This window comes from Medicago sativa, chromosome 6 (genome assembly GCF_051527215.1).
Source record: "Medicago sativa cultivar Bolivia chromosome 6, Bolivia_mono, whole genome shotgun sequence".
NCBI lineage: Eukaryota > Viridiplantae > Streptophyta > Magnoliopsida > Fabales > Fabaceae > Medicago > Medicago sativa.
Window position 1 is genome coordinate 77396221 of NC_140754.1, and position 25891 is coordinate 77422111.

Consider the following 25891-nt stretch of genomic DNA (forward strand, 5'->3'; position numbering starts at 1 on the left):
CGTTCCAAATGCGCGGTACTAGGTCGCCATTTAGTTCTTCTAGCTTGTAGGCTCCATGTGATAGCTTTTCCTTAACACTGTACGGTCCTTCCCAGGTTGGCAGCAACTTTCCAATTCTTGTCGAGGCGACTACTTGCCTCAAGACTAAGTCGCTTTCTTTCATTTCTCTTGAGATGACTTTTGAGTTGTATCGGCGAGCTACTCTTTATTTTGCAGCGAACTCTCGGATGTGGGCGTTTTCTCGTATCTCATCGATCACGTCCACTGTGCATTTTAAACCTGTCGCATTAGCTTTTCAGAGAAAATTGTGTTTTCAGTAGTAGCAACATGAATAGACCTTAGTATTTTGGAAACCTGCAAAGAAAAAATGGTTAGGAAAAACTAAACGTCATCTTACCTTCTTTGGAGAAATTCTCACGGCGCCATGTGGGCGTGTCTATTTTGACGGGAAGCATTGCGTCGATGCCGTAAACCATAGTAAATGGTGTTTCTTTTATTGTAGAATGTGGTGTGGTGTGATAGGACCATAATACCTGTTCTTAGCAGCATAGTATCGTAGTGATGAATATATGTTTATGAGAAGTTTTGTGTGTTACTTCTTTAAAAAATATAAGCATGATAACCCTTTGTCGTTACTTTAAAAGATAGAAAATATGTGCTTACCTCATGCAACTGCTCAGCCCAGAGACCTTTAGCCGCATCGAGATTTTTCTTGATGCCATTTAGGATTACTTTGTTGGCAGATTCTGCCTGTCTGATAGCCTGAGGATGAATGAGAGAGACGAACTTGGTCTGAATTCCCAAGTGTTTTCAAAAATCTACTACAGAGGCACTAGCGAACTGAGTTCCATGGTTGCATACTATATACTTGGGTAGCCAAATCGACAGATGATTCTTTTCCAATAAAACCTTTTTACCCTTTCTACTGTGATTTTGGCGACGGCTTCTGCTTCGACCCATTTGGTAAAGTAGTCCACACCTACTATTAAGAACTTCAGTTTCCCCAACACCAGCGGAAAAGGTCCCACGATGTCGACCGCCTATTTGTAAAAAGGCCAGGGTGAGAAGACTAAAGTTAGTTCATTTGCTGGGGCGTGCTTTTTATCTGAGAATCGCTGGCACTTGTCACATTTCTTGACGAATTCAGCACAATCATGTAGTAAGATTGGCTAGCAGTATCCCGCCTGCAATAGGTTAGCCACCAAGGGGCGTCCTCCAATGTGACTTCCACAAACCCCTTCATAGACTTCAATCAAGTACGATTCTCATTTCATTTTCTCCTAGGCACCTGAGCAGTTGCTTTCCCTATCCTGGGGTGAGAGAGAAGAGTTCTAGATCATGAGTGTAAATTAATTGAGATGAACAGGAAAGTCATACTTCCCAAAGTTCATTCGGGGCTCACCGCGACGGTTGTAGCCCTTGGAGAGAATAATTTAATTAGTGTGAAAATTTAGAAGTGTGAGATTAAAAAATGATTTAGAAACATTATTAAGGTGTTGCTTGATTTAAATTATGTGAATAGGTGGTATTTGATGTCAATGATAAATTTTGTGCACAATTATTTGAATTGATAAATTATGTATATTAATTGATTGAATAACTAGCACAAGATAGTTGATGTTTGGTAGATAATTGGTTTGCTTCTGCCAATTCGGTGCTAAAGAAACTAATTATTATGGGCTAATTTGTGAGTGTAAGGATTGTGTCTACTGTTTCTTGTAAAATGTTGTGTTGGACATCTGTATGGAATTAGCTATAGTGGTATTCTAAGAAGTATTAAAAATGTCTTATATTTTGTTGTCAAGAGACATCAATCTGTTAGTTCTTCTATCCAAAATTGTTTGATGATGAGAATAATGATGTTGATTAAACGTTGTGGTGTGAATGACGATGTATTTTCATGATGCCGATGTTTTCTATGATGATGATGTTATATTATAATAATGATGAGAATGACGATGAGAGTGTTGACAGTTAATTTACGATGATGATGAGAGTGATGATGTTATCTATGATGATGATGTGAGTGGTGATGATTTGTGTGCTTGCATTAGAGTCATGCATTTTACGGAGAGTCTCTCATTCATATGTGGAATATGTGACTATGTGTATATGTGTAATACTTGTCGAATTTAATTCCTTGCGTTCATATAGAGTCTAGAGTATAAACCTTGCATATGTGGGAGAAAAGTCTAGTATCATACTTCTGGCAATTATGTTGGAGAAAAGTCCAGTAACATATCTCTGGCAACTATGTTTGGAAAAGTCCAGTAATATAACTCTGGCAAAACGATAAGTAGGTGTGGTACCACATTCATATAGGTCTTAGGACTGAGTCCATATGCATAAAAATTGATGATGATTTGTATTTGGTGAATAAGTGTAATTGTGTGAGACGATGGAGGTGATTATCTGTTGATGTTTTCATGAAGATGGTTATTGATGACTATATGTGTTGTGACTATTTTGGAATTGAATTGTGACATTATGTTTATGAAGATTTTGGTTCTTATGCTGTAATGATATATTTTTTTACTAATGCGGATTGACTTGATATAGTATATTCTTCAAGGTTCTGAATATTATGTTTGTGATGTGATGTGACTTTGACTTAATTGCTTATGTGTTCTTCTCATTTATTTTATACTATTACATGTTCTCGAAACTCACCCCTCCGTTGTTTGTGTTTGCTAGCTTGGTCCTACGGTTGCGAAACCATAGTTCTATAGGTTATGAGTCTTGGAGTGTACATGCCTTCCGTGAAGACTTGTCTTGTGTTGTCTATTATCTTGAGGAAAAGATCTGCTCTGATAGTGACACGGGAAAAGAGAATTGCTTTCTTGTTTAGTTTTGTAAAAGATAACCATTATCTATGATGTAAAAGAAAGTATTTTCAAAAGCAAAAGATTCGATGTTAATAGTATTGCAATTTTTAAGGAAGTGAAATGTGAATTATATTTGTTATGAGTCAATGTGGTATCCTAAATCTTGTGGAAGAATTCCTATATTAATAGAAAAGTTTTTATTTGACATTTTCCGCTGTGAATCAAACTCAGTTTTCTAATGAATAATAGTAATAATTATTTTTGGGATTTAAGGTGTCACAATAGATCTTGCCTTTTCTGAATCAGTCCAACCCACTTGTGGCATACTCCTACTTCATCAACCATCATATACAAAAATTCCCATTTCAGTCCCTGCACCAGAAGTTCACCTTTTGGCTATTTAAGCACTTCAAAAATAGTTTAATTACCATTTAAACACTTTTAACATTACTAAAACAGCTTTTCATTTTTTCATTACTCATATGCCAATTCAACATATCTCTCCTAAGCTGGACTTCACAAAATAATACCTGAAACAACTTAAATTCCAACTTAAGCTATTCTTCAACGGCCTAACTAGAAACTTATGATTTTTATCATATCAACTTCAACTCAAACTTTCACACATTTTCCAACATGAATGATCGGACCTATGAATCAATTATACAGCAGTTTGAATTCACAACTTAGTAATTTAAGGCATTTTGCTCAAAACAACTTAACTTATAACTTAGGCCCCCTAAACAATTCAATTGCTGTTCAAATTTTCCAGAATCAAACTAAACATGTATACACATCTCCTAAACCACTTACATCGAAATTCTAACTTGTTTCACTCAATAATCAATTATAGCAACTTTTGGAAAAACTCATGGCAACTTAACCACAACTTAAGCTATTAATCATTTATACTTACATTCAGCCCTTGCTTCAATCTTCTTGCAAGCTAAACCCTAGCTTCAATATCCTTGTTTATTGCTCAAGCTTGCCTCTAATGCTCCAAACACAACACAAAGCTTCAACTTTCTCTACATGGTTACAATCTTAGCTCTAACTTCTTCAACCCATGCTAGAATCAGTTGAATAAATTTCTTAAAAGAAGAAAAATAGGAGCAACAAGTTGCTTAAAGGCCCTATGTCTTCCAAAGCTCAAGAAAATAGCAAAGCTTCCAAAAATCTCATGAAGGAATGATGAATTTTGATGGATTGGTGAGAAAGAGAGGAAAGGGCGATGGAAGTAGAGAGAGGGGGAAGAAAATCTGATTTTCTAGTGAGAGAAGTGTGAAGAAAAGTGTAGAGAATTTTGGATATTTTGTCTTATACTCCATTTGGTGAAAATGACAATTTTCCCCTTTTCTACATTCTTCTTTAAACTAAATATCCGGTAAAATGGCGAAAAAGTTTTAAGCGGCATATCTCATCCCCCGTAGTCTGTTAGAATAATATGATTTTAGTCCGAAAAAGTCTTATGCACAATTAGCATTTTGCCCTTCTCTTAAAAATTCCAAAGGATAAAATAACGGCTACTGATAACTGACGGAAATTTTACGTGCAGGATATTACTTTTTACCACCCTTAAAGAAATTTCGTCCTCGAAATTAAAGGATTTACTTACTAATAGTGCGAAGAATTCCTCTATACTTCCGGATTTAGATTCCAACATGTATTACTAACTAATTCTTTCTGTCCAACTATAGATTATCGGTTTCCTTGCTACACAAGGTTCTGACAACATAACTGTTAATACCAATTGGCTTGAGCTGATAAATTAAGAGTGATTTCAAAATCGTAATTCCCAATTCCATAGACTGAAAGGATTCGATGGTAACTTCCTTAACTGTGAGTCGTGAAATACATTATACATTCCAAACATAGTGGAAGACAACGCTAAACGAGTCTATATGTCTGATATCCTTTGAGTCAATTCCTTGCTCCACATACTCCTTATAAATCTGATTTAGGTTACTAATACTTGTTTACCTTCACTGAGTTCTGGAAAAAAAATCTCATACGCTTATTGGAGTAACACTTTTATCAACTTCGTCGATTTTTATCTTTTCTTGAACGGATCCAACCTTTGAGTGGTCCTTCATACTACGACTGATTCCAGTGAAATTTTATTTCTGAACTATTCCCCACATAATGAGGTCTTATAATAATGATCATACTATACTTCGTATAAGATCACTTCTTCACAGGACAATAACTCATGTAAAGCATACTCCAACAAAAGTAAGAACTACTTTAACTTTCTCCATTATTCAAAATATAAGCAGGAGATATTACTTATGATATATGTTATGTTTTCTATGGAATAAATCCAAACATGGTACTACCTCAAACATATGATGGAAGTACTAACTGACGAGTACAATCCATAACTCAAAACTAAATACATAATGTACTAATTGGCAAGTACATTAAATATTTAAATCTTATCTGAGGAATGGTGCACTGTCTGACGGGTACACAATACCCGAGGTAGTACAACTGATTGCTTAATACATGACATACATCTGTAGTCATTCAACTTTGCTTCATCTATACTAAACTTTCAACATCCTTAAATCAATGAAAATATACCTTGATCATGTCAAAATAAATAGGATCTGTAATCATGGATTTTCTCGTGAACTTACCTTTTAAAATATACATTTCATTCTTGAACAATATTGTTCTCACTGTTACTGTAGGGAACATATTACCCCAATATTTCCTGAAATTTCATATTCACAACTTGAATTTGTATAATTCCACTCCGTATATCACAGATGGTTTTTTGACTTGTGTAACATCATTTTTTTCTTTACCTCCAAAAATATGGAGCTTAGATTTTTGAACTTCACGACTAAAATTGCCTTCGAGCATTTGCATTCATATTCTGAGTAGTATCTCTTCCCTCAGATACATGTTACTATACCTGATATTCCATGATAGTATTTCAAACCAAAATAAAATCTTTCTAGATACAACATTTATATTTGTTGCCTCATACATGGCTCTTTTTCAGCTAAACTGATACTTTTAATTTATTCTTCGAAACCACTGTGTTGATTAACCAGGTTACATACTAGAGGTGATTCCAATTTCTTAGATTTAATATGTCGAAATTATGTGGTTTGGAAAATTCCTTAATTCCTCTTAAAATTTCCCATGAATACCTCATTTCAAAATCCTAAAATTCGATGGATTGGTGAGAAAGAGAGGAAGGGGCGATGGAAGTAGAGAGAGGGGGAAGAAAATCTGATTTTCTAGTGAGAGAAGTGTGTATAAAAGTGTAGAGAATTTTGGATATTTTGTCTTATATACTCCATTTGGTTAAAATGACAAATTTTCCCTTTTCTACATTCTTCTTTAAACTAAATATCCGGTAAAATGCATTAAAAGTTTTAAGCGGCATATCTCATCCCCCGTAGTCTGTTAGAATAATATGATTTAGTCCTGAAAAGTCTTATGCACAATTACCATTTTACCCTTCTCTTAAAAATTCCAAAGGGTAAAATAACTGGTAATGATAACTGACGGAAATTTTACATGTAGGATATTACACCTAGGTCCTTAGGAATGCATTGACGGTTCAAGGTGTTAGGGAATTTCGGGCATGTGTTTCGTTCAAAGGGGGTTTTCTCGATGCAGTTTTGAGGAGCTATTTTCTTGTTGTATGGTGTTATTGAGGTTTTTGGTCGGTTTTCGTGATCCTTCCAGAGGTTTTATTTCTAGCTGTTTTTCAAAAGATTTTGGTTGATGTGTTTGTTTTTGTTGTTGATGTTTGGGGGGGTTTTGGCGCGAGCAACAGAATGTAGGTTATCGAAGTTGTTTTTGTGATTTCAAGATATTAAAAATATGTAAAGAAAATTATTTATAAAATAAAAATTTAAAATAAGACAATAGCTAGAAGTTTTTTTTCTGATGTTATTAGCTATTTTTGTTTCCAATCAGCAAAACTTTATTAAAACGCAGTACTCCGCACAAGACAGACTGAGCAAGCCAAAACAAGAATACAAAACCAAAGGGCACCGTATATATGCGGTTAATTTACCCTGCCACGTAAAGGAGAAAATGAAATACAACATCCACAACAAAAAATCAACAGCGTACTTATTATTAATCTAATACACATGAAAATATCAAAATAATTAGTAGCGGAGATATAAGAAAATATAATGTTTGGAAAAACTGAAGTGTACGCCGGAGTTAAGATTCTCTATTTTATGTGTCTATCTCTCTCCAAGTTGTGTATTCCATTTATTTTATCAAATAGAGAGGATCCTAAACCCGCGAGGAGAATCATACTCTCCACCTCAAATTGGAGCCATTCCAAAACGATTAGAAATTCTTTTTCTTTGAGAATATCTCATAATACGACTCCGAGGAATTCGGAAAGAAAACGGTTCTGACTTCTTTGTTGCCCGGTAATGAGCATACAAGTTCTTATAAAACCTCATACCATTCAGCATTTGTCCAAACTCCTCCTCAAACTTCTTCTTCCACAACTCATCATTTGAAGCTAGGTCTTGCAATGTTGAACAAGTACAACACATTTTGGCCAAATCATCACCAGGAAGATAATCAAATATTAAGAGCTTAAGTTCCACTGGGAGGGTCATAAAACAAGGTGGAAGATCCAACCCAGCTTTATCACAAAGATCAATTAAGAGTGGCAATGCAAGCTCATCTTTCACTATCTTCCACAATTCAAAAACTTCATCTCCATCATCATTAACATTAAAACTAGCATTCGATTCAGAATTTGACAGCATCAACTTTAAAGGCTTGGTAAATCTACATTTATCTAAATAAACCTTATGTACTATTGACCCAAAATCTTCAAACAATGAACCATAGACATTCACAAAATGCCCTAATGGCTGAATTTTTAAATTAATAGAATGAGATGTACCATTAGTAAGAATGTCAGGAAGGGTATACCTCAAGGGTATCATTGTATTAGAAGACATGTCATCAATAAGATTAGAGAAACCAATCACCATACTAGAAAACTGATCCACACGAACAAACCCCGATTCAAGAATAAAAGCATGAACCGCAAATACCAGTAATTTGAAATCGCTAACATCGTCGTCAAGTGTATCTCTTAGCACCCTTTTCACAAAACCAGGTTCCAAATTGTTCTTCACAACCATACCTGTGATTTATGCCCTATTTAGAGAGAGATGAAGAGAAGAGGAGTAAGAGGGACAACAAGGAGAAGAGATGATACAAGAAATGGTGAATTTGAGTATCTGAATGGAACATGGTGTTGGTATTTGTAAGAGCTAAAAGAGTAATGTTTTGTGTGGAGAAGCAATTGTTGATTAAAAATATAAATAAAAATAGTATTGTGATCGATGCATGCTTCATAATGTCTTCACCACGCACGAGTACTGCGTTATGTTTTTTAAACGGGGTTATTATAATATTGAGGAATTCTTAACCAAAAAAAAAAATTGAGGAATTTCTAGTAAAAAACCATCTAACAAAATTTAAATTTATTTAAAAATAAACCAACATAAAAATACTACCGTATTGAATGATAATTACATAGCTATCCAAACTCTAGATATATAAAAGTGTTTACTTAATATTCCTCTAGTATTTTTATTTTTATTTTTATTTTTTTGTGTGAAGTTCCTCTAGTTATTGTTAATTGTTGAAATGATTCTTTGGAGGAGGGGGGCATTAGTGATGGTCAAAACTTTTGTTCTTTAATTATTTACTATTTGAAAAGAGATTCAACATGTTTTTTTCCTCTTTAAGTTATTGTTTATTAAAAGGCATATTAGTTAATAGATAACGCTTATTAAAAGTATTGAATACTCCATGTTTGGACAATTCTACTGGGAATCAGAACCAGGAGAGAGAAACTAGAGATATGAGCTCTGAGTTTGTCTTCTCGTCTCAAGGTGAATCAAGCTTGTAACACACCAAAAAACCACCCGACCCTCCCAAAACCAAGATATCATTCTGTGATAAATTAGAAAGAAAAAAAAAAAATTTACCACACTTATTTTCTTCAGAGTATATCTCGTAATATAGAGATATTTAACATTTTTTTCTTCAATATGATATCAATTTAGATGGATATCTTAAATCCCAATCAAATTTTTTGAGAATGCAATCTCATTGTGTAACTTTGTTCCTCCATGTAACAATAAATTAGCTTTGATTCCTTGCATCAAATTTTATGAGAATGCAATCTAACATTGATTCCTTGCATCATAAATGATGAAAAATACTCTTGTTTCCCCCAAAATGCATGATTGAAACCACATTACTGTAGAAAATTTAATAACAATAAAATTCAACTATCATAATCATTCTATAAACCAAATATTCAATTTCAAATGAAATAAACTTGAATCTTATATATACCAAAAAAGAGTATTCATGTCAATCTTGATCCACTACATGTGAATACGAATCTTTAACCATTTATTGTAGAATCAATATTTCTCAAAATTAAACAATCAAATCTTTATTAAATGTACTACCAAATTAAATCACAAAAGTTGAGATTCATTATTAAAATACAACAAATCTTCCACAAATGTATATCAAAACCAAATATATAGCATTTCTTTATTTTTATTATAACTAAATACAAAATTTATAAACAAAATTTATGTGAATCAATTTTAATTTCAAAGTAGAAATTAAAAGGTAGAATAGAAAAAATTTGCCAAATAAAAATATATTTTTATAACAAATCAATTCACTAATTCAAATATTTATTTAAGTTTGTCAAGAACTACATGACGGATCTAATATGTTATTTGCATGATCCTTCGTTGATGTGTCACTACTGAATTCCTCAGGAATTCATGGAGAATAAATTAAAACCGGGTTGTTTAAGTTCTTCAGGAACTATACAACAAATTTAAACAATAAGATTAATTCTCTAAGTCATCCTTGAGGGATGTAACTCTTTTGATGAATTCTTCCAGAATTCACAATTTTTTTTTTGAGTTCTTCAGGAACTACTCTTTTGAATTCTTTAGCAATTCATATAGAATAATATTGAGTTATTCATAAACTACATAGTAGATCTGCTTTATTTTATAATATGAGATCAATCCTTATGCAATACTTCATGAATGCATATAGAATAAATAAACACAATAATATAATAGAATAATAATTAATTAATGTATCTATAAAGCACTGATTCCAATTGATGGAAGAAATCAATTTTGTTTATAAAAAATTGATTAAGAAAAATTACATACCTCAGTTGGTTAGAGTCTCGTGCTGATAACGTGTTATGAAACTATTAATAAGAATAAAAATAAAAAAATTAAAGAGAAGAAGAGAGAGAGAAGAAAGAAGATTATATTATTTTCTTGTGGTGTACAATTATGTTACATGTGGTCTCTATTTATAGAGAAGTATAATGATATGACTTAAGAGTCAAGTACTTGAGAGATAAGTACAAATAGGTGTGACTTAGAGGATATGTAATATGACGCGTCACTTAAGAGATAAGTACAAGGGTTTGTGGATATCCACTTATTATATTCATAAAAAACACGTTTTTTGTGCAATTTTTGATTTTTTTTTTTTTGGGTTACCTTTTTAAAATAATATGGATCCTCCATCCAAATTGCAAATGACAAACTTTGCAAAGAGTATTGTTTTTAAAAATACTTCATAAGAAATAAAATATACGTGATGTTTGTGAATGGTGGGTAAGAGATGCGGACTATTTTTGAATTCCAAAATTGAAGTTGTGCCCAATTATAAGATCATATTAATTTAGTTTTTATAATAATGCAGACATGTTAATTGTTAATTAGTTACCATACAAAAATTAATAGAAAACTAATACAATACAGATTTAGTTTTTATAATAATGTACTTTTTCCCTTACGCCAACCATGTTCCTCTTGTCTCTATTTGAAAATAAAAAGCAATTTAATAGACACACATGAAGCATAAGGTGTGCTTAGTGTGGTCAAAATAAAACAATATGTATAGTTTTTTGTTTCGACAGCAGTACATGGTTAGCAAAGAGTATTGTTTTAAAATACACGTGATGTTTGTGAACATGGGTAAAGAGATGCGCAACGGTGATCATATATGCTATATAAATACTAAAACTAGTCCTCCATTCTCCATCAAGCAAACATGTTACCTCAAATATTAGCTATCCCTGAATTGATCTTTGTTATATTCATACTCATTCTATCAGCTACAATTTTTCACTCAAAATGGCATCACAAAAATGGTAGGAAAAATCCACCGGGTCCAAAACCATTGCCAATAATTGGTAACCTTCACATGATAGGGAAACTTCCACATCGTTCGCTTCAATCCCTTTCTCAAAAATATGGACCCATAATGTCCTTGAAGTTAGGACAAGTCCAAACCATTGTGGTTTCATCACCTCAAACTGCTGAACTATTCCTCAAGACCCATGATAGTGTTTTTGCTAGTAGGCCAAAAAATTTTGTTTCAGATTATGTCACATATGGTAGCAAGGGCCTAACTTTCACTGAGTATGGTGACAATTGGCGCAATATGAGGAAATTGTGTACCATGCAATTATTGCATGCTTCAAAAGTTGAGATGTTTGCTCCTTTGAGAAAGGAAGAGTTGGGGTTTTTGGTTAATTCACTAAGGAAATCATCTACATTACATGAGGTTGTTGATGTCCACAAGGTTGTGGTTGATCTTATAGAGAATATTGGTCATAAAATGATAATGGGCCGAAGCAAGGATGATAGATTCAACATAAATGGGATTATTCACGAAGCAATGAATTTGATTGAAGTTTTTAATCTAGCTGACTTCGTGCCTTGGCTAGCCCCATTTGATCTTCAGGTATGTTACTACATCTGACCCAAAAATAATAAAAAGATATGACATATTGAGGAAAATGTATATAATTTAATTTTAGGCTTAAATATGTATATGGTCTGTGCAAATATCATGCATTTTAGTTTTTGTCCTTGCAAACATTTTTTTTTTTGGTTTTAATACTTGCAAATATAGAATCTTTTGTTTTGGTCCTTGTTGTTTTGTTTTAATCCTTGTAAAATCAAAAAATATTCCCTCAAAAAAAAAAAAATTAAAAAGTAGGAAATGATATTTGTACAACCAATCTAAAAACATTTTACAAAAGTCCATCCAATCTAAAAAAAAAACTTTTTTATGAATTTTAAGATAGGATCCCCTCCAGTGACTGCACCATGCAGTGAAATCTTGTTCATTGAAAATTAATTAAGTGAGAGCATTTAAAGTTTAAAAAGAAGAGAGAGATAGCTATTAATGGTTGTGATTAAAACTGGAGAAAAAACTGGAGAGACTCCACTGGAGATGATCTTTTCCCGTAATTAATCATATCAATACTTGATAAGATCAAATTAGTAAAATATTTGCGAAGTTGATCTACTCCTTTAAATTCAATGGTTGAATTGGAGAAATCTAATATTTATAATGAAATACTAAGAGGCTATATGCATAGTTACTATATATGTGAAACATAATTAAATTATATACATCCACAACTCATTTATCTAGTACTAATTCAACACATTATATATTACCTCATAAGGGAATAAAACGAAGATCAAAGAAAACGATGAAGGAGTTTGACGAACTGTTGGAGCACATAATCAAAGAGCATGAGAATCCACCGATTGGAGAACAAAGAGACCATCACGGAAAGAGCTTTTTGGACATATTGTTATCACTCATGAACCAACAAATGGAATCCCAAGAAGAAAATTATGTCATTGATAGAACAACCATCAAGGCTATTATAATAGACATGATTTTAGCAGCAACAGAATCATCTATAGCTGTAATTGAGTGGGCACTCTCAGAACTCATAAAGCATCCTAAGACAATGAAGAGACTTCAAGATGAGCTCGAAAATGTGGTTGGAAGGAATAGGCAAGTTGAAGAGACCGACTTGGAAAATTTGCCTTATTTGACTATGGTTGTGAAAGAGACCTTAAGGTTGTACCCTGTTGGACCTTTGTTAGCACCTCATGAGTGTCTTCAAGATGTTGTTGTCGATGGTTTTTATATAAAGAAAAAGTCAATAGTTTTAATAAATGCATGGACAATAGGGAGAAATACTAAGGTTTGGTCTGATAATGCTGAGATGTTTTGTCCAGAGAGATTTGAAGATAGTAATGTAGATCTTCGTGGACATGATTTTCAACTTTTACCATTTGGATCAGGTCGAAGAGGTTGTCCTGGAATGCGGATGGGTTTAACTACTGTGAAGTTTGTTCTGGCTCAACTCGTGCACTGCTTCAATTGGGATCTTCCTGATGGTATGTCCCTTGATGAGTTAGACATGTCTGAAAAGTTTGAATTCGCCATGCCAAAGAGTAAACCCTTGCTATCTGTGCCAACCTATCGTCTCTTTTCTTAGTGGCATTTGGATTTCTTATGGTCTGAAAATTGCACATTTAACACAATCACATTTATGTACAATCATCTCAAAATAAGATTGTTCATTTTCGAGTTTCATAAATCGATCTAAATTTCGAAAACAGAGTCCAAATCGTTGTTTGGTTATGCTTTATTTGTATTCATGAAAAAAAAAAGATATCTAGTAAAAAAACAAGTTTTTGTAATGTAAGTTGTAAGCTGCTAGGGTTTGATCTTATCCTTCTCTGAACTGTGAATTCCCTCTTAATCTCACCTTCTGATATATGTACAAATCACTGCCATGCCGTTTTATTGGAAGGCAGAGATTTCCTCCCTAGTTGTTGTCTCCACCGCTGTGCGGGTTCAACCCCCTACCGCACTTGTGACTGCACCTGGGCCAATTTCTTTTTCTCAGGCTTTCGCAGCATCTCCTCAGCTTTCTTCGCATGACAATCTACACCAGCCTTCCATCCGAGGTGAGGCAGTTAGCATCAAAATTTCATCGGAGACTTATGAAAAAGGTATTGAAGTTTGCAAGAGAAACTTGCGTGGCAGATTTGTGTTGAATAAGGGCGATAAACCGTACACAACAAAGGATATCCAACTGAAACTTCAGACACAATGAAAGATATCTAGATAGATCATGGACTATTTTGTCATTAGGTAAGGGGTATTATGAATTTTCTTTTACCTCCATTACTCATTTACATGTTGTTTGGGCAATGGGAACTATTAACTTGAAGCCGGGTGTGATACCACTTTTCGAATGGACTAAGGATTTCAATATGCATACACAACGTAATATTCATGCACATGTGTGGATTAGATTAATGGAACTTCCTCACGAATATTGGATGGAAAGGACTTCACGTGAAATCGCAAGTGCGGTTGACATGGATTTCTCTCGTAAGATCTTTCATGTGGTCCTGGTTCAACTACAACTGACATGCTCCCTTGCTTCAGCTGCAAGAATTCCACTTCCTTCTAGTTCCTCAAATCTTCCAGAAAGTACTTCCTCAAAAATTCCCCCTCTAATCTCTCACAAGATACCACTTCGCCACCAGCCTCAAGTCTCCTTAGCACCAGCCCACCAAAACTCGGCTTCTTCCGCTAGCATATGCGTAGCCAACCTCACTTTCTGATCGTCTCTGGTAACCATAGCACGAAAAATCCTCTCCACACCTTGCATCCAAGACTGTGCACCATCCGGATCAAACCGTCCCTTGAACGTCGGTGGATTATTTCGCATGAAACAATCCAGCCTTCACTCCTCCACCTCACCATGATCATGATGACCATGCCCCTGAGCATGAGCCAACACTTGAACCATCGCAGTCAAACCCTCTGCGATGGCAGCATCATTCCCACCAACTCCACCAGCCATCTCACTTCTACGCAAAAAAAAAAAAAAAATAGATATGAACAACATAACAAGTATTGAAGGTAACTCAATGCCATTCACATATGTCGCAGTGATTTTCGGAGATCAAGCTATTGATTAGCGTTGACTCACAAATTTATGTTCACCACCGAGCTCTAATTTTTTTCCAAGGGAAAGGGGGAAAAAGTTCGAATAAACCCACAAATTTTAGAGATTTAAGGTTCGGGGGTTAGTTACGTAAAAGGAAGGTATTAACATCCTAAACGTCTATAGTACTCTATAGGAACCTCTTGCTTTTATTTATTTTTTGGCTAATATTATTTTCTTGTGAAAGATTAGTGTAATGATGAAAAAAAAAGAAAATATTATTTTTATGGTTTTTTAATTTGGAAAAACAAAGTCTTTTGCCTAAGTACCCGCGAGGGATCAAAACCAGGTAGTTCGGGGTGAAAAGACTGAGCGATTTGTTTGATGTTTTTTTTATTAGGGATACATGAATGTATGAATGTACAACTTGTGTGACTGTATAAACTGTTCTTGACTGGTGAACTCAATGAAACAAGACATGACAAGTAAGATGGGAAGTGGACTGACATCGCAGTTCAAACACTCAACAAACTTTATCGGAGATGATATCGTTGGAGACAAATCGAGCCATTGACAACATAAATCCCACCACAAGGTAGTAACTGATGGGGAAATAGATACCTGCTAGGGAGAAAGCCCATTATTAGTTGAAAATCTAGAAGAAGTCGCCATTCGTAAACCGATGCAAAGTGTCCTTCCATTGGCATGCTTCAGTCATCATTCCTCTTTCTTTTGTTTTTCCTCTTTGTTTTTTTTTTTTTTGAAAATCCCTAACTTTTGCCTGGACCGCCCTTTCGGGTTTTCAGTCCACCGGGAATATATTCCTTTTTTGTGTCCCTAATTTTTGACTGGACTGCCCTTTCGTGTTTTCAGTCCACCAGGACGCTCTCTATTTCCTAAGCCGCCCTTTCATGTTTTCAGCTTAACGAGCTTTTTATTATTTTTTTGTATTTTTTTTGACAGAAGTCCTCCCACAGCGTTTAGCCATGTTTCCCTTGCAGATTTTAACCATTCTCGAGGCGGATGTTGATGTACGCTTCATCTATTCACGAGTTCAAAGAGAGTGTGTTTGTTGTTTACACTTGTCCAAAGAGATTATAGCTTAAATTATTAATGGAAACTATCCCCCTTACCTCAACTAAGCACAATCTTAGCCTTGGCTTCACTTTTGCTCCACCCACTTGAATCTCTACCCATTTTGCTTCCTCTGCAAAGCTCTTCTTCTCTCTAACCCTTGTTCTTGCTCTTTCTCTCTCTACCTCTCAAAAGTTTGTGAAATGATGAGTGTAAAGACCTACTTTCTCTTAAGACTAGAGCTTATATAGGCTCTACATAACTGGGCTCAACCCTCAATTGTCTTAATGGGATTAAAGTTTTCTCTAACTTATTCACCGTTTCTACTCGCTTAACGAATAAAAATTAACGTTTAGCTTCCGTCCCTATTTGACTACCCCAACTCCGTAATAACTTAGTAACAATATTTATTACCACCCATACCACTAAAAATATTTCTCGAAACCAAAATACTATTTTACCCCTTCTCACCAAAAGACCAAATTACCCTTGAGTCTGCAATGACTAAAAATACCCTTCTTAAGCCAAACTCCACTAATCCCGAGCAAAATACACACAATGACAATTAATCACATACAAGCACATATAAACACACATAATTTATAATTAAAATAATTCTAGCGAAAATCGGGCTGTTACAACTCTCCCCTCTAAAAAGAATTTTTGCCCTCGAAAATTACCTGAAGGAAACAACTCCGGATACCAAACCTTCATCCAACTCTCCGATTCCCAGGTAGCACTCTCACCAATTGGTCTAACCCAAATCACCTTTACCAACACGATCTTTTTGCCTCACAATCGTTTCACTTCCCGATCCTCAATCCTAACTTGGCCCAGAATAATAAAACTGAGGGTGAACCGTATTCAAATTCTCTGAAACATTAGTTGGATTATTATGGAGCCTACCATAAAAGACGGGGGCATTCCATATGATTGGTTCCTAAGATTTTATGGATCAAAGGACCATGGATTTTGAACTAACGGATTACCAAAAATCGTGTAAGATTGTGTAACCGCTGCAACCGTCAAAGTTGTAACAAGAATGGTTGATGATATATAAGCAGAAATTGTTGCTCCCACCGTTTCATCAACATTTGTGCCATGAGATGGCGTCGCTTGTGGACTTTGTTGTGCAATTACATTTAATGATGTATTTTCCATCGATGCCCTCGTTGGGCTTGATGGTGGATCATTACTGAGAGTAGAACATACCATTTCTGAAAGTTTCTTTCTATTCTTCTAGAACATACAAAACAAAAATCACAAATTTGGATAAAAACAGAACAAATTTTCAAGAAAATTTAAACAAAAGCACAAACTGTCCCACTGGGCGTGCCAATTTATTGGCCCTAGATTTTGGTAAACTACTGAACTGATTTAAAACAAGTGCGAGCGAGATCAACCAGCAAATCTCAAGACATATTGTGCTTGATTGTTTTCCAGAAAATTATGATTGTTCTTGTTACTAAGGAGCGAACTATGAATATAACCGTCGAAATCCAGACACAGGGTAAGACCTGTCGAGATTATCTTCAAGGAATCGATGTGAAAGCTTAAAAGCAAAGATTAAAACGAAAAGAGTCTAAAAGGTAAACTAGAATTGCATTAAAATGAAAGTAAAGCGGTGCACATATTCATACAATAGGACTTGTTGCTCGTTTCTCCTTATGCGGGTGGATATTAGTTATTGCTAAGTAGTAGTAGAAACTTCATACCAATATGATGGCCCATTAGCAGAATTGGCTACTTCTTCTCTGTGCATCTCATCCGTACATGACACATGGAGCTGGAGCACGTGCAGCTTACATCACTTGTCCGTGCAGGACGCGTGGCACACCATGAAACACTTCTTATGAGGACCACAACTTTCACTTGGACAGTAACATGAGGAAGAAGTGGAGCTCTAGTTGACCTGAAGAGTAGAGTTGAGTTGAGCATGCTGAAGGGTCGAGCTGAGCTGGGCATGCTGAAGGGTCCAGCTGAGCTGGCCATGCTGAAGAGACGAGCTGAGCTGACCACGCTGAAGGGACAAGCTGAGCTGGTCATGCTGAGGGGACGAGCTGAGCTGAGCATGCTGAAGGGACGAGCTGAGCTGAGCATGCTGAAGGGACGAGCGGAGCTGGTCATGCTGAAGGGACGATCTGAGATGAGCATGCTGAAGGGAAGAGCTGAGCTGAGCATGCTGAAGAGACGAGCTGAGCTGACCATGCTGAAAGGACGAGCGAAGCTGGTCATGCTGAAAGGACGAGCTGAGCATGCTGAAAGGACGAGCTGAGCTGGTCATGCTGAGGGGACGAGCTGAGCTGACCATGCTGAAGGGACGAGTTGAGCTGGTCATGCTGAGGGGACGAGCTGAGCTGGACATGTTGAAGGGTAGAACTTTTGTGACCTGAACACTCAATTTGAGCTGAATATGATGAATAGTCAATGTATAGTAAAGTTCATGTGGTATGGTCCTCTATACCAGTCCATAGCCCACCAAGCGTCAAGCCAGTTAAGGCGTAGATGTTTGTTCTTCGTAAAGTCAACCTGCATTAGTCCACAGTCCACCAAGCGTCAAGCCAATCAAGGCTTAGACGTTTGTTCTTCATAAAGTTGCCATATAACAGTCCATAATCCACCAAGCGTCAAACCTGTCAAGGAGTAGACGTTTGTTCTTCATAGGGTCGACATGTATCAGTCCACAGTCCACCAAGCGTCAAGCCTTTCAAGGAGTAGACGTTTGTTCTTCATATGGTCGACATGTATCAGTTCACAGTCCACCAAGTGTCAAGCCTGCCAAAGAGCTAACATTTGTTCTTCACAAGGTCAACCTATTCAAGTCCATATAAAGTAGGGTCTTTAAATAACAATTCTATCTTCATTGCCTGCTTGGCCTTTACTGTCATCATGGCTAGATTCATCACTCTTTTCTCCTTCTCCATGATAGCATAACATAAAACCTTGATAAATTTTTAATGGCCAAAACATTAACTTTTCTTATGTAAGTTGAGTACATCTGCTTTGCTCATACACACTTAAACTCGTCCCAAATAAATCATGTGATAAATAAAGTTCACAACGAATATGAAACCGCACCTATACTTGTCGCGTCATTTTTCGGAGATCAAGGCTATTCGATTAGCTTTTGACTCACTTTTTATTTCACGACTTTGAAAAAATTTATTTAAATTGGGGGGTCCGGGGGTTGGTTATATTTAGGGAAGGTATTAGCACCCTAAATATTCGTAGTACTCTACGAGAACCTTTTGGTTTAATTTAACGTTTTGTGCTTTAAACTTGCTTTGAAAGAAAATGGTGTAATGTACACAAATGGCGAATAAAATAAAGAAAAGAAAAAAAAAGAGTTAATTTTAATTTGATTTGAAAGGACGAGTCCTCTGCCTACGTACCCGTGAAGGATCAAAATCACGTAGTTCGGGGTTAAAAAAACTGACGTTTGATTGGTTGTGCGTTTTTTATTAGTTTGAAAAAAGGTTTTAAAACGGAAATGCCAAAGTGGCAAAAAATGGAGTTGGTTTGTATTTTTTAATATTGAAAAAAAACTCAAAGTAAGTTAAATTGATTGACATTTGCTTAAGAAAATAAATAAAAAGGGACGTCACTTGATTTAAGATCAAGGTTTGTTTTAAAAATATTTTTGTGTTGTTTTTGTTGTTTTTGAATGGTTAGATAAAACTAGAATTGAAACTAACGGAGCATAAAGAAATAAAAGCGTTGGGACCCTATGGTGGCGTTGGACCACCACGAGGACCTTTAACCTAATCTAGCAACATAAAAAGAAAGGCATACACACACGCACGCACACATGCACCTAAGCTATTCCATAAAACCTATTAATACATTCTACGGTCTGCGATAAAAATAAATAAATTACATTAAGACCTACTTTACATTCTAAATTTTGTGCGAAAAAACGAAAATAAATAAATTACATAAAAGGCCTATATACATTCTAAAATCCATACCATGAACTACAAACTGAATTAAAATGTAAAGTGCAAACAGAACGAGAAAATGCATGAATTAGCTACATCCCAACCTAATGTACAAGCTAAAGGCTATGTAATGAAATAAAGTGGCTAAAATAAAAATAAGTATGCAATGAACAATAATGGAAACAGAATGGTAAACTAAATAAAATGCACGAGAATAGATATAAATAAAAGAAATAACGAAAAGAAAAGAGAACACAAAAAAAAAATGCATGAAATACAGCAGGTGGGGTGCAAACTGTAATCAGGAGGGTGTAGAAATGAAAAAAAACGAATTGGGGCCTAGTTAAAACCGAACCGGGTCGGCTCTGAGTTGGGTCGGTCCTGCTAATGAAATGGGTTTGGGTCATGGGTGATATATATAGGCTGTATGTTGATTTTCTCATTCATTTTCACACAGATTTCTCTCTCTATCTTTTCAATCTCTCTCAGTTTCCTCTCTTCTATTGTTCTTCATCCTCAACAATTTTCCGGCGAGCTTCAAAGAAGCCGCCGCAGTCTCCAGATTCCGGCACGGCGGTGGCCGGCCAGCAGCGGCGGCGCCACCGTGGCGGTTAAAAAATTTGCTTTTTTTTTTAATTCGGTTCCTCTCTTCTCCTACCTACTCTCGCCGGTAATGGAAAAGGGGTGGTTCGCGGCGGCGGCGCCGCCGGAACCTTATACTTCTGTTTTTTGATTTTTTCTCTAATCTATTCTGCTCCCTCTTCTAATTCTGATTCCAACCCTAAGAATTCAAACCAAACAAAGTATGACCTTAAATCTAATGGTTCAATAGATGAACTACCTGTACGCTTTTGGATCGGATTTTTGAGAGCAACTTAAGTCCGATTTGATTCTGTAGTTGCTGTGTCCGAGCTGTTGGATTTCGTCCTTGCGTCGCTTTGACTGATTCCAATTGTTCTGTCCGCTTCCGATTGTTGGTAGTGCTCGTGCAGATTTGTGACGGTTTCGATGATTGTACGGTCTCCCTCTTCTGCGTGTTTGCTGGTTCTCTCCCTCCGTCCAATTTTGCGTGACTGTTTTGGTGTGTGCAGGTTTTAATTTATAGTGTGAGGGTTCTGTTAGGGATCCTTTGAAAAACTTGCAGAAAAACTGTGACTTGGGGAGGAGAAAACGGAAAGGCTGTTGCTGGATTGACGAAGAGCAAGGCGCGCATGAACCTGGACAGGATTCGGATGGGAGGAATGCATGACTGGATTGGGACGAGGTGATCACGTGCGCGACAGGCTGTGATTCCCTGTACTTGGACTTATTTTTTGGGTTTTTTAACAAATAGAAAAATAAATAAAAAAAATACAATTAACAAAAAGGATAAAAATAAAAGAGGATAACTACATGGACTTAATTTTTTGAACTTATCACCTAAATGGAAATAAAACGTAAGAAAAATAAAAGGGATAAACACATATATACATTTTTTATTTTTTTATCTTCTAATTAAAAATAAAAAGCTTGGATTTATCTAAAAAGAAAATAACAAAAGAATAATGACTAGATAAAAATTTTAAAGTTTGAATTTGATAAAAAAAATAATTTAAAAGATGGAAATAAAGAATAAAACATGATATAGAGACAAGGGCTTAATTCGGAACTAAGTATGAGGTATTTAGGATACCTTTTTACCAAATTTTTTTAACTGAAACATCAGATCGACTAGGGTCACATGACGTGTGTCAGTGGGACCTTAGGTCAAAAATTGGGGTATGACAGATGCCCCTATTTAAGTTTCTTCGTCCGGAGATTTGAAGATGGAATCTTTAATTCGATCGGAGCGAAGAGACTTAAATACAAAGTACACCAATTTTGGACCTAAGATGCTATGAATGCTCGTGAAATGCTTATATGAATGCAGGACGACAAAGTTGACTTGACTAGGACGAGAAACAACGACGGGATACCCAAATTTGTTGAAGAATGGGATCCGACTCCGCTAGGGGAATGTAGTTTCACTGGGGAAGGATTGTCTACTACCGTATCGGTTTGGAACGACAGCTTAATGAGGACAAAACTTTTTAGCGACATCACTTGAACAACTAAACTGGGGATGACACTGAAGAAAATAAAATGTGATTTCAAACTGAAACATGACGAAAGGTAAACTCAAGCGGTCCGTTGTTTAGGACTGGCAGCTCGAAACGAGATAAAAGAGACTCGAGCGGTCCTTTGTTTAGGACTTGCCACTCGAAACATGATAAAATGTAGACTCAAGCTGTCCGTTGTTTAGGACTTGCCACTTGGAACAAGATAAATGTAGACTCAAGCTGTCCGTTGTTCAGGACTCGCCACTTGAAACAAGATAAGTGTAGACTCAAGCTGTCCGTTGTTTAGGACTCGCCACTTGAAATAAGATAAATGTAGACTCAAGCTGTCCGTTGTTTAGGACTCGCCACTTGAAACAAGATAAAGGTAGACTCAAGCTGTCCGTTGTTTAGGACTTGCCACTTGAAACACGATAAAGGTAGACTCAAGCTGTCCGTTGTTTAAGACTTGCCACTTGAAACAGGATAAAATGTAGACTCAAGCTGTCCATTGTTTAAGACTTGCCACTTGAAACAGGATAAAATGTAGACTCAAGCTGTCCATTGTTTAGGACTTGCCACTTGAAACAAGATAAATGTAGACTCAAGCCGTCCGTTGTTTAGGACTCGCCACTTGAAACAAGCTAAATGTAGACTCAAGCTGTCCGTTGTTTAGGACTCGCCACTTGAAATAAGATAAATGTAGACTCAAGCTGTCCGTTGTTTAGGACTCGCCACTTGAAACAAGATAAAGGTAGACTCAAGCTGTCCGTTGTTTAGGACTTGCCACTTGAAACACGATAAAGGTAGACTCAAGCTGTCCGTTGTTTAAGACTTGCCACTTGAAACATGATAAAATGTAGACTCAAGCTGTCCATTGTTTAAGACTTGCCACTTGAAACAGGATAAAATGTAGACTCAAGCTGTCCATTGTTTAGGACTTGCCACTTGAAGCAAGATAAATGTAGACTCAAGCCGTCCGTTGTTTAGGACTCGCCACTTGAAACAAGCTAAATGTAGACTCAAGCTGTCCGTTGTTTAGGACTCGCCACTTGAAACAAGATAAAGGTAGACTCAAGCTGTCCGTTGTTTAAGACTTGCCACTTGAAACTGACGGGTGACATCTCTTGACCAGACACACTGGGGATGACACTTTTGATGATGAGAAAGTAAATGTTAGATGTTCATGTGTAGAAACTCGCGGCTTGACATAATGATAAGTAGAGACCAAATTGAAAAGACATGACCGAAACAAGGTTTTGGTGACTAATGCAATCATGTATGAATTGATATCGCGTATAGGATATGTATGAGTGTATGAATGAGTGAAAGTATTTATGTATGATTGTATGAATGTATGATTGTATGGATGTATGAATGTAACTTGTACGATTGTATGAACCGTATATGACAGACGACTCGATGAAACGAGACAAGATATGTAGGATGGGAAGTGGACCAACATTGCAGCACTGAACACTCGGCAAACTTCCTTGGAGATGACCTCATTGGGGACACAGTAAAAAATTGGTGTCTTCTGGGGAGAGAACCCATTACAAGCCTGGAAAGAAGTCGCCATTTTGTAAGTCGACACAGAATGCTCTTCTATTGGCGTTTTTAGTCGTCGTGCCTTTTCCTTGTTTTTTTTTTTTTGAATCCCTAACTTTTGCCTGGATCGCCCTTTCGGGTTTTCAATCCACCGGGAATATATTCCTTTTTTGTGCCCCTAATTTTTGCCTGGACCGCCCTTTCGGGTTTTCGGTCCACCGGGACGCTCCCTATTGCCTAAGTCGCCTTTTCAGGTTTTCGACTTAGCGAGCTCGATTTTTTTTTTTTTTTTTTGAATGCTTCCCACAGTGTCTAGCCATGCCCGTTTTAGTAGGATTTAACCACTCTTGAGGATAGTGTCGAGGCGCACTTCTTTTACTCTCGAGCTCTATAATGCACTTATTCGTTTATGCTTTTTAGAGATGTGAAAAAGTTTTAAGAATTTTGCTTCAAAATATTATCATCAAAGAAATAGGAGAAAATTTGGAAAGACGAAATAAATGAGAATTCCAAGTAAAAGGGCACAGGCTCAAATTTTATTGATCGAATGGTGGCCTGCCAAGGGCGAGACTCCATAGATTCTTTACAAAATTTTGAAAAATGGTAATTTAAAATGGGAGAGGTACTTTGAACTTCATAACCCTATCTTCCCTAACAACTTTGAATTCCGCTGCTTTTGACGCTTCAGATTGGAGATTCTTTGATAGCAGGTATGCCCCAAGCGGGTGTGCCAGATCGGATGCAGTTACTTTGTCTTTCTTTTAATCCTTAACTTTTGCATAGACCGCCCTTTCGGGTTTTCAGCCTATCAGGATAATGATTTTCTGTTTAATGTCTCTAACTTTTGCCTGGACCGCCCTTGCGGGTTTTCAGTCCACCGAGACGCTCATTTTTGCCTAAGCCGCCCTTTTCGGGTTTTCGACTTACCGAGCTGTTCTTATAATTTTTAGACAAAGTATTTCTTGACTGCATCCGTGTTTACAGTACGTGGAAGTTCTTCACCATCCATGGTTTGAAGAGTCATGGCACCACCGGAGAAGGCTCTTTTGACAACATATGGACCTTCATAATTAGGCGTCCACTTGCCCCTGGAGTCCGGTTGGAACGTAAAAATCTTTTTGAGCACGAGATCACCTTCTTTGAATTCACGGGGACGAACTTTCTTGTCAAAAGCTTGCTTCATCCTCTTCTGATATAGTTGACCGTGACATAGGGCGGTCATGCGCTTTTCCTCAATCAGATTCAATTGATCATATCTACTTTGAACCCATTCGGCCTCTGATAACTCAGCTTCCATCAGAACTCTCATTGAAGGAATCTCAACTTCTACGGGGAGTACAACCTCCATACCATATACCAAAGAGAAGGGGGTTGCCCCTGTCGACGTGCGTATGGAAGTACGATATCCGTGTAATGCAAAGGGAAGCATCTCATGCCAATCTTTATAAGTCACCACCATCTTCTGGACGATCTTCTTTATGTTCTTATTTGCAGCTTCGACAGCACCATTCATTTGAGGTCTGTAAGGCGAAGAATTATGATGCTCGATCTTGAAATCATTACACAACTCTTTCATCATCTTGTTGTTCAGATTCGTCCCATTGTCTGTAATGATCCGGCTAGGGACACCGTAACGGCAGATGATATGATTCTTGATAAACTTGACCACCACTTGCTTAGTCACATTAGCATAGGATGCAGCTTCAACCCACTTGGTGAAATAGTCAATAGCCACTAGAATGAAGCGGTGTCCGTTTGACGCTTTTGGTTCAATCCTTCCAATCATGTCAATGCCCCACATAGAGAAAGGCCAGGGAGACTAAAGAACATTGAGTGCAGTTGGCGGCACATGAATCTTATCGGCATAGATCTGACACTTATGACATTTTCTGGCGTGCTTGTAACAATCAGCTTCCATTGTTAACCAGTAGTAACCCGCTCTTAATAACTTCTTAGCCATTGTGTGCCCGCTAGAATGAGTTCCGAAGGAGCCTTCATGTATTTCATGCATCAATAAATCTGCTTCGTTCTGGTCCACACATCTGAGCAACACCATGTCAAAATTTCTTTTATACAAGATGTCTCCGTTTAGGAAGAAATTACCAGCTAATCTTCTGAGGGTCTTCTTATCTTTGTTGGAAGCTCCGAGCGGATACTCTTGACTCTGAAGGAAACACTTGATATCATGGAACCATGGCTTGTCATCAACAACTTCTTCAGCAGCGAATACATGGGCAGGTCTCTCAAGACGTCTGATGTGGATCAATGGCACTTCGTTCCAACGATTTACTTGGTACATTGAAGACAAGGTAGCTAGAGCATCTGCCATCTGGTTCTCATCACGAGGAATGTGGTGCAGCTCGACTTTGTTGAAGAAGGTCAGTAATCGTCTTGCATAATCTTTGTAGGGGATCAAGCCAGGGTGGCGAGTTTCCCATTCTCCTGTGATTTGATTGATTACGAGGGCCGAGTCACCATAAATGTCGAGGATCTTGATTCTCAGATCAATTGCTTCTTCGAGACCCATGATGCATGCTTCGTACTCTGCCATATTGTTTGTACAGTCAAATGTCAGCCTGG

General features: G+C 36.7%; 2 protein-coding genes across 2 annotated transcripts; one reads left to right on the top strand and one right to left on the bottom strand.

The window, feature by feature from the left end:
- Positions 1–6692: 6692 nt before the first annotated feature.
- On the bottom strand, positions 6693–8175 carry LOC146916986 (F-box protein At1g70360-like). Its single transcript, XM_085717162.1, has one exon. The coding sequence runs from the start codon at positions 7967–7969 to the stop codon at positions 7127–7129; it is 843 nt and encodes a 280-aa protein (XP_085573288.1). The 5' UTR covers positions 7970–8175; the 3' UTR covers positions 6693–7126.
- Positions 8176–10918: 2743 nt separating this feature from the next.
- On the top strand, positions 10919–13419 carry LOC146916987 (cytochrome P450 CYP736A12-like). The gene is made up of 2 exons (XM_085718836.1): positions 10919–11645; positions 12379–13419. The coding sequence occupies exons 1-2, from the start codon at positions 10950–10952 to the stop codon at positions 13207–13209; spliced, it is 1527 nt and encodes a 508-aa protein (XP_085574962.1). The 5' UTR covers positions 10919–10949; the 3' UTR covers positions 13210–13419.
- The last annotated feature ends 12472 nt before the right edge of the window (positions 13420–25891 follow it).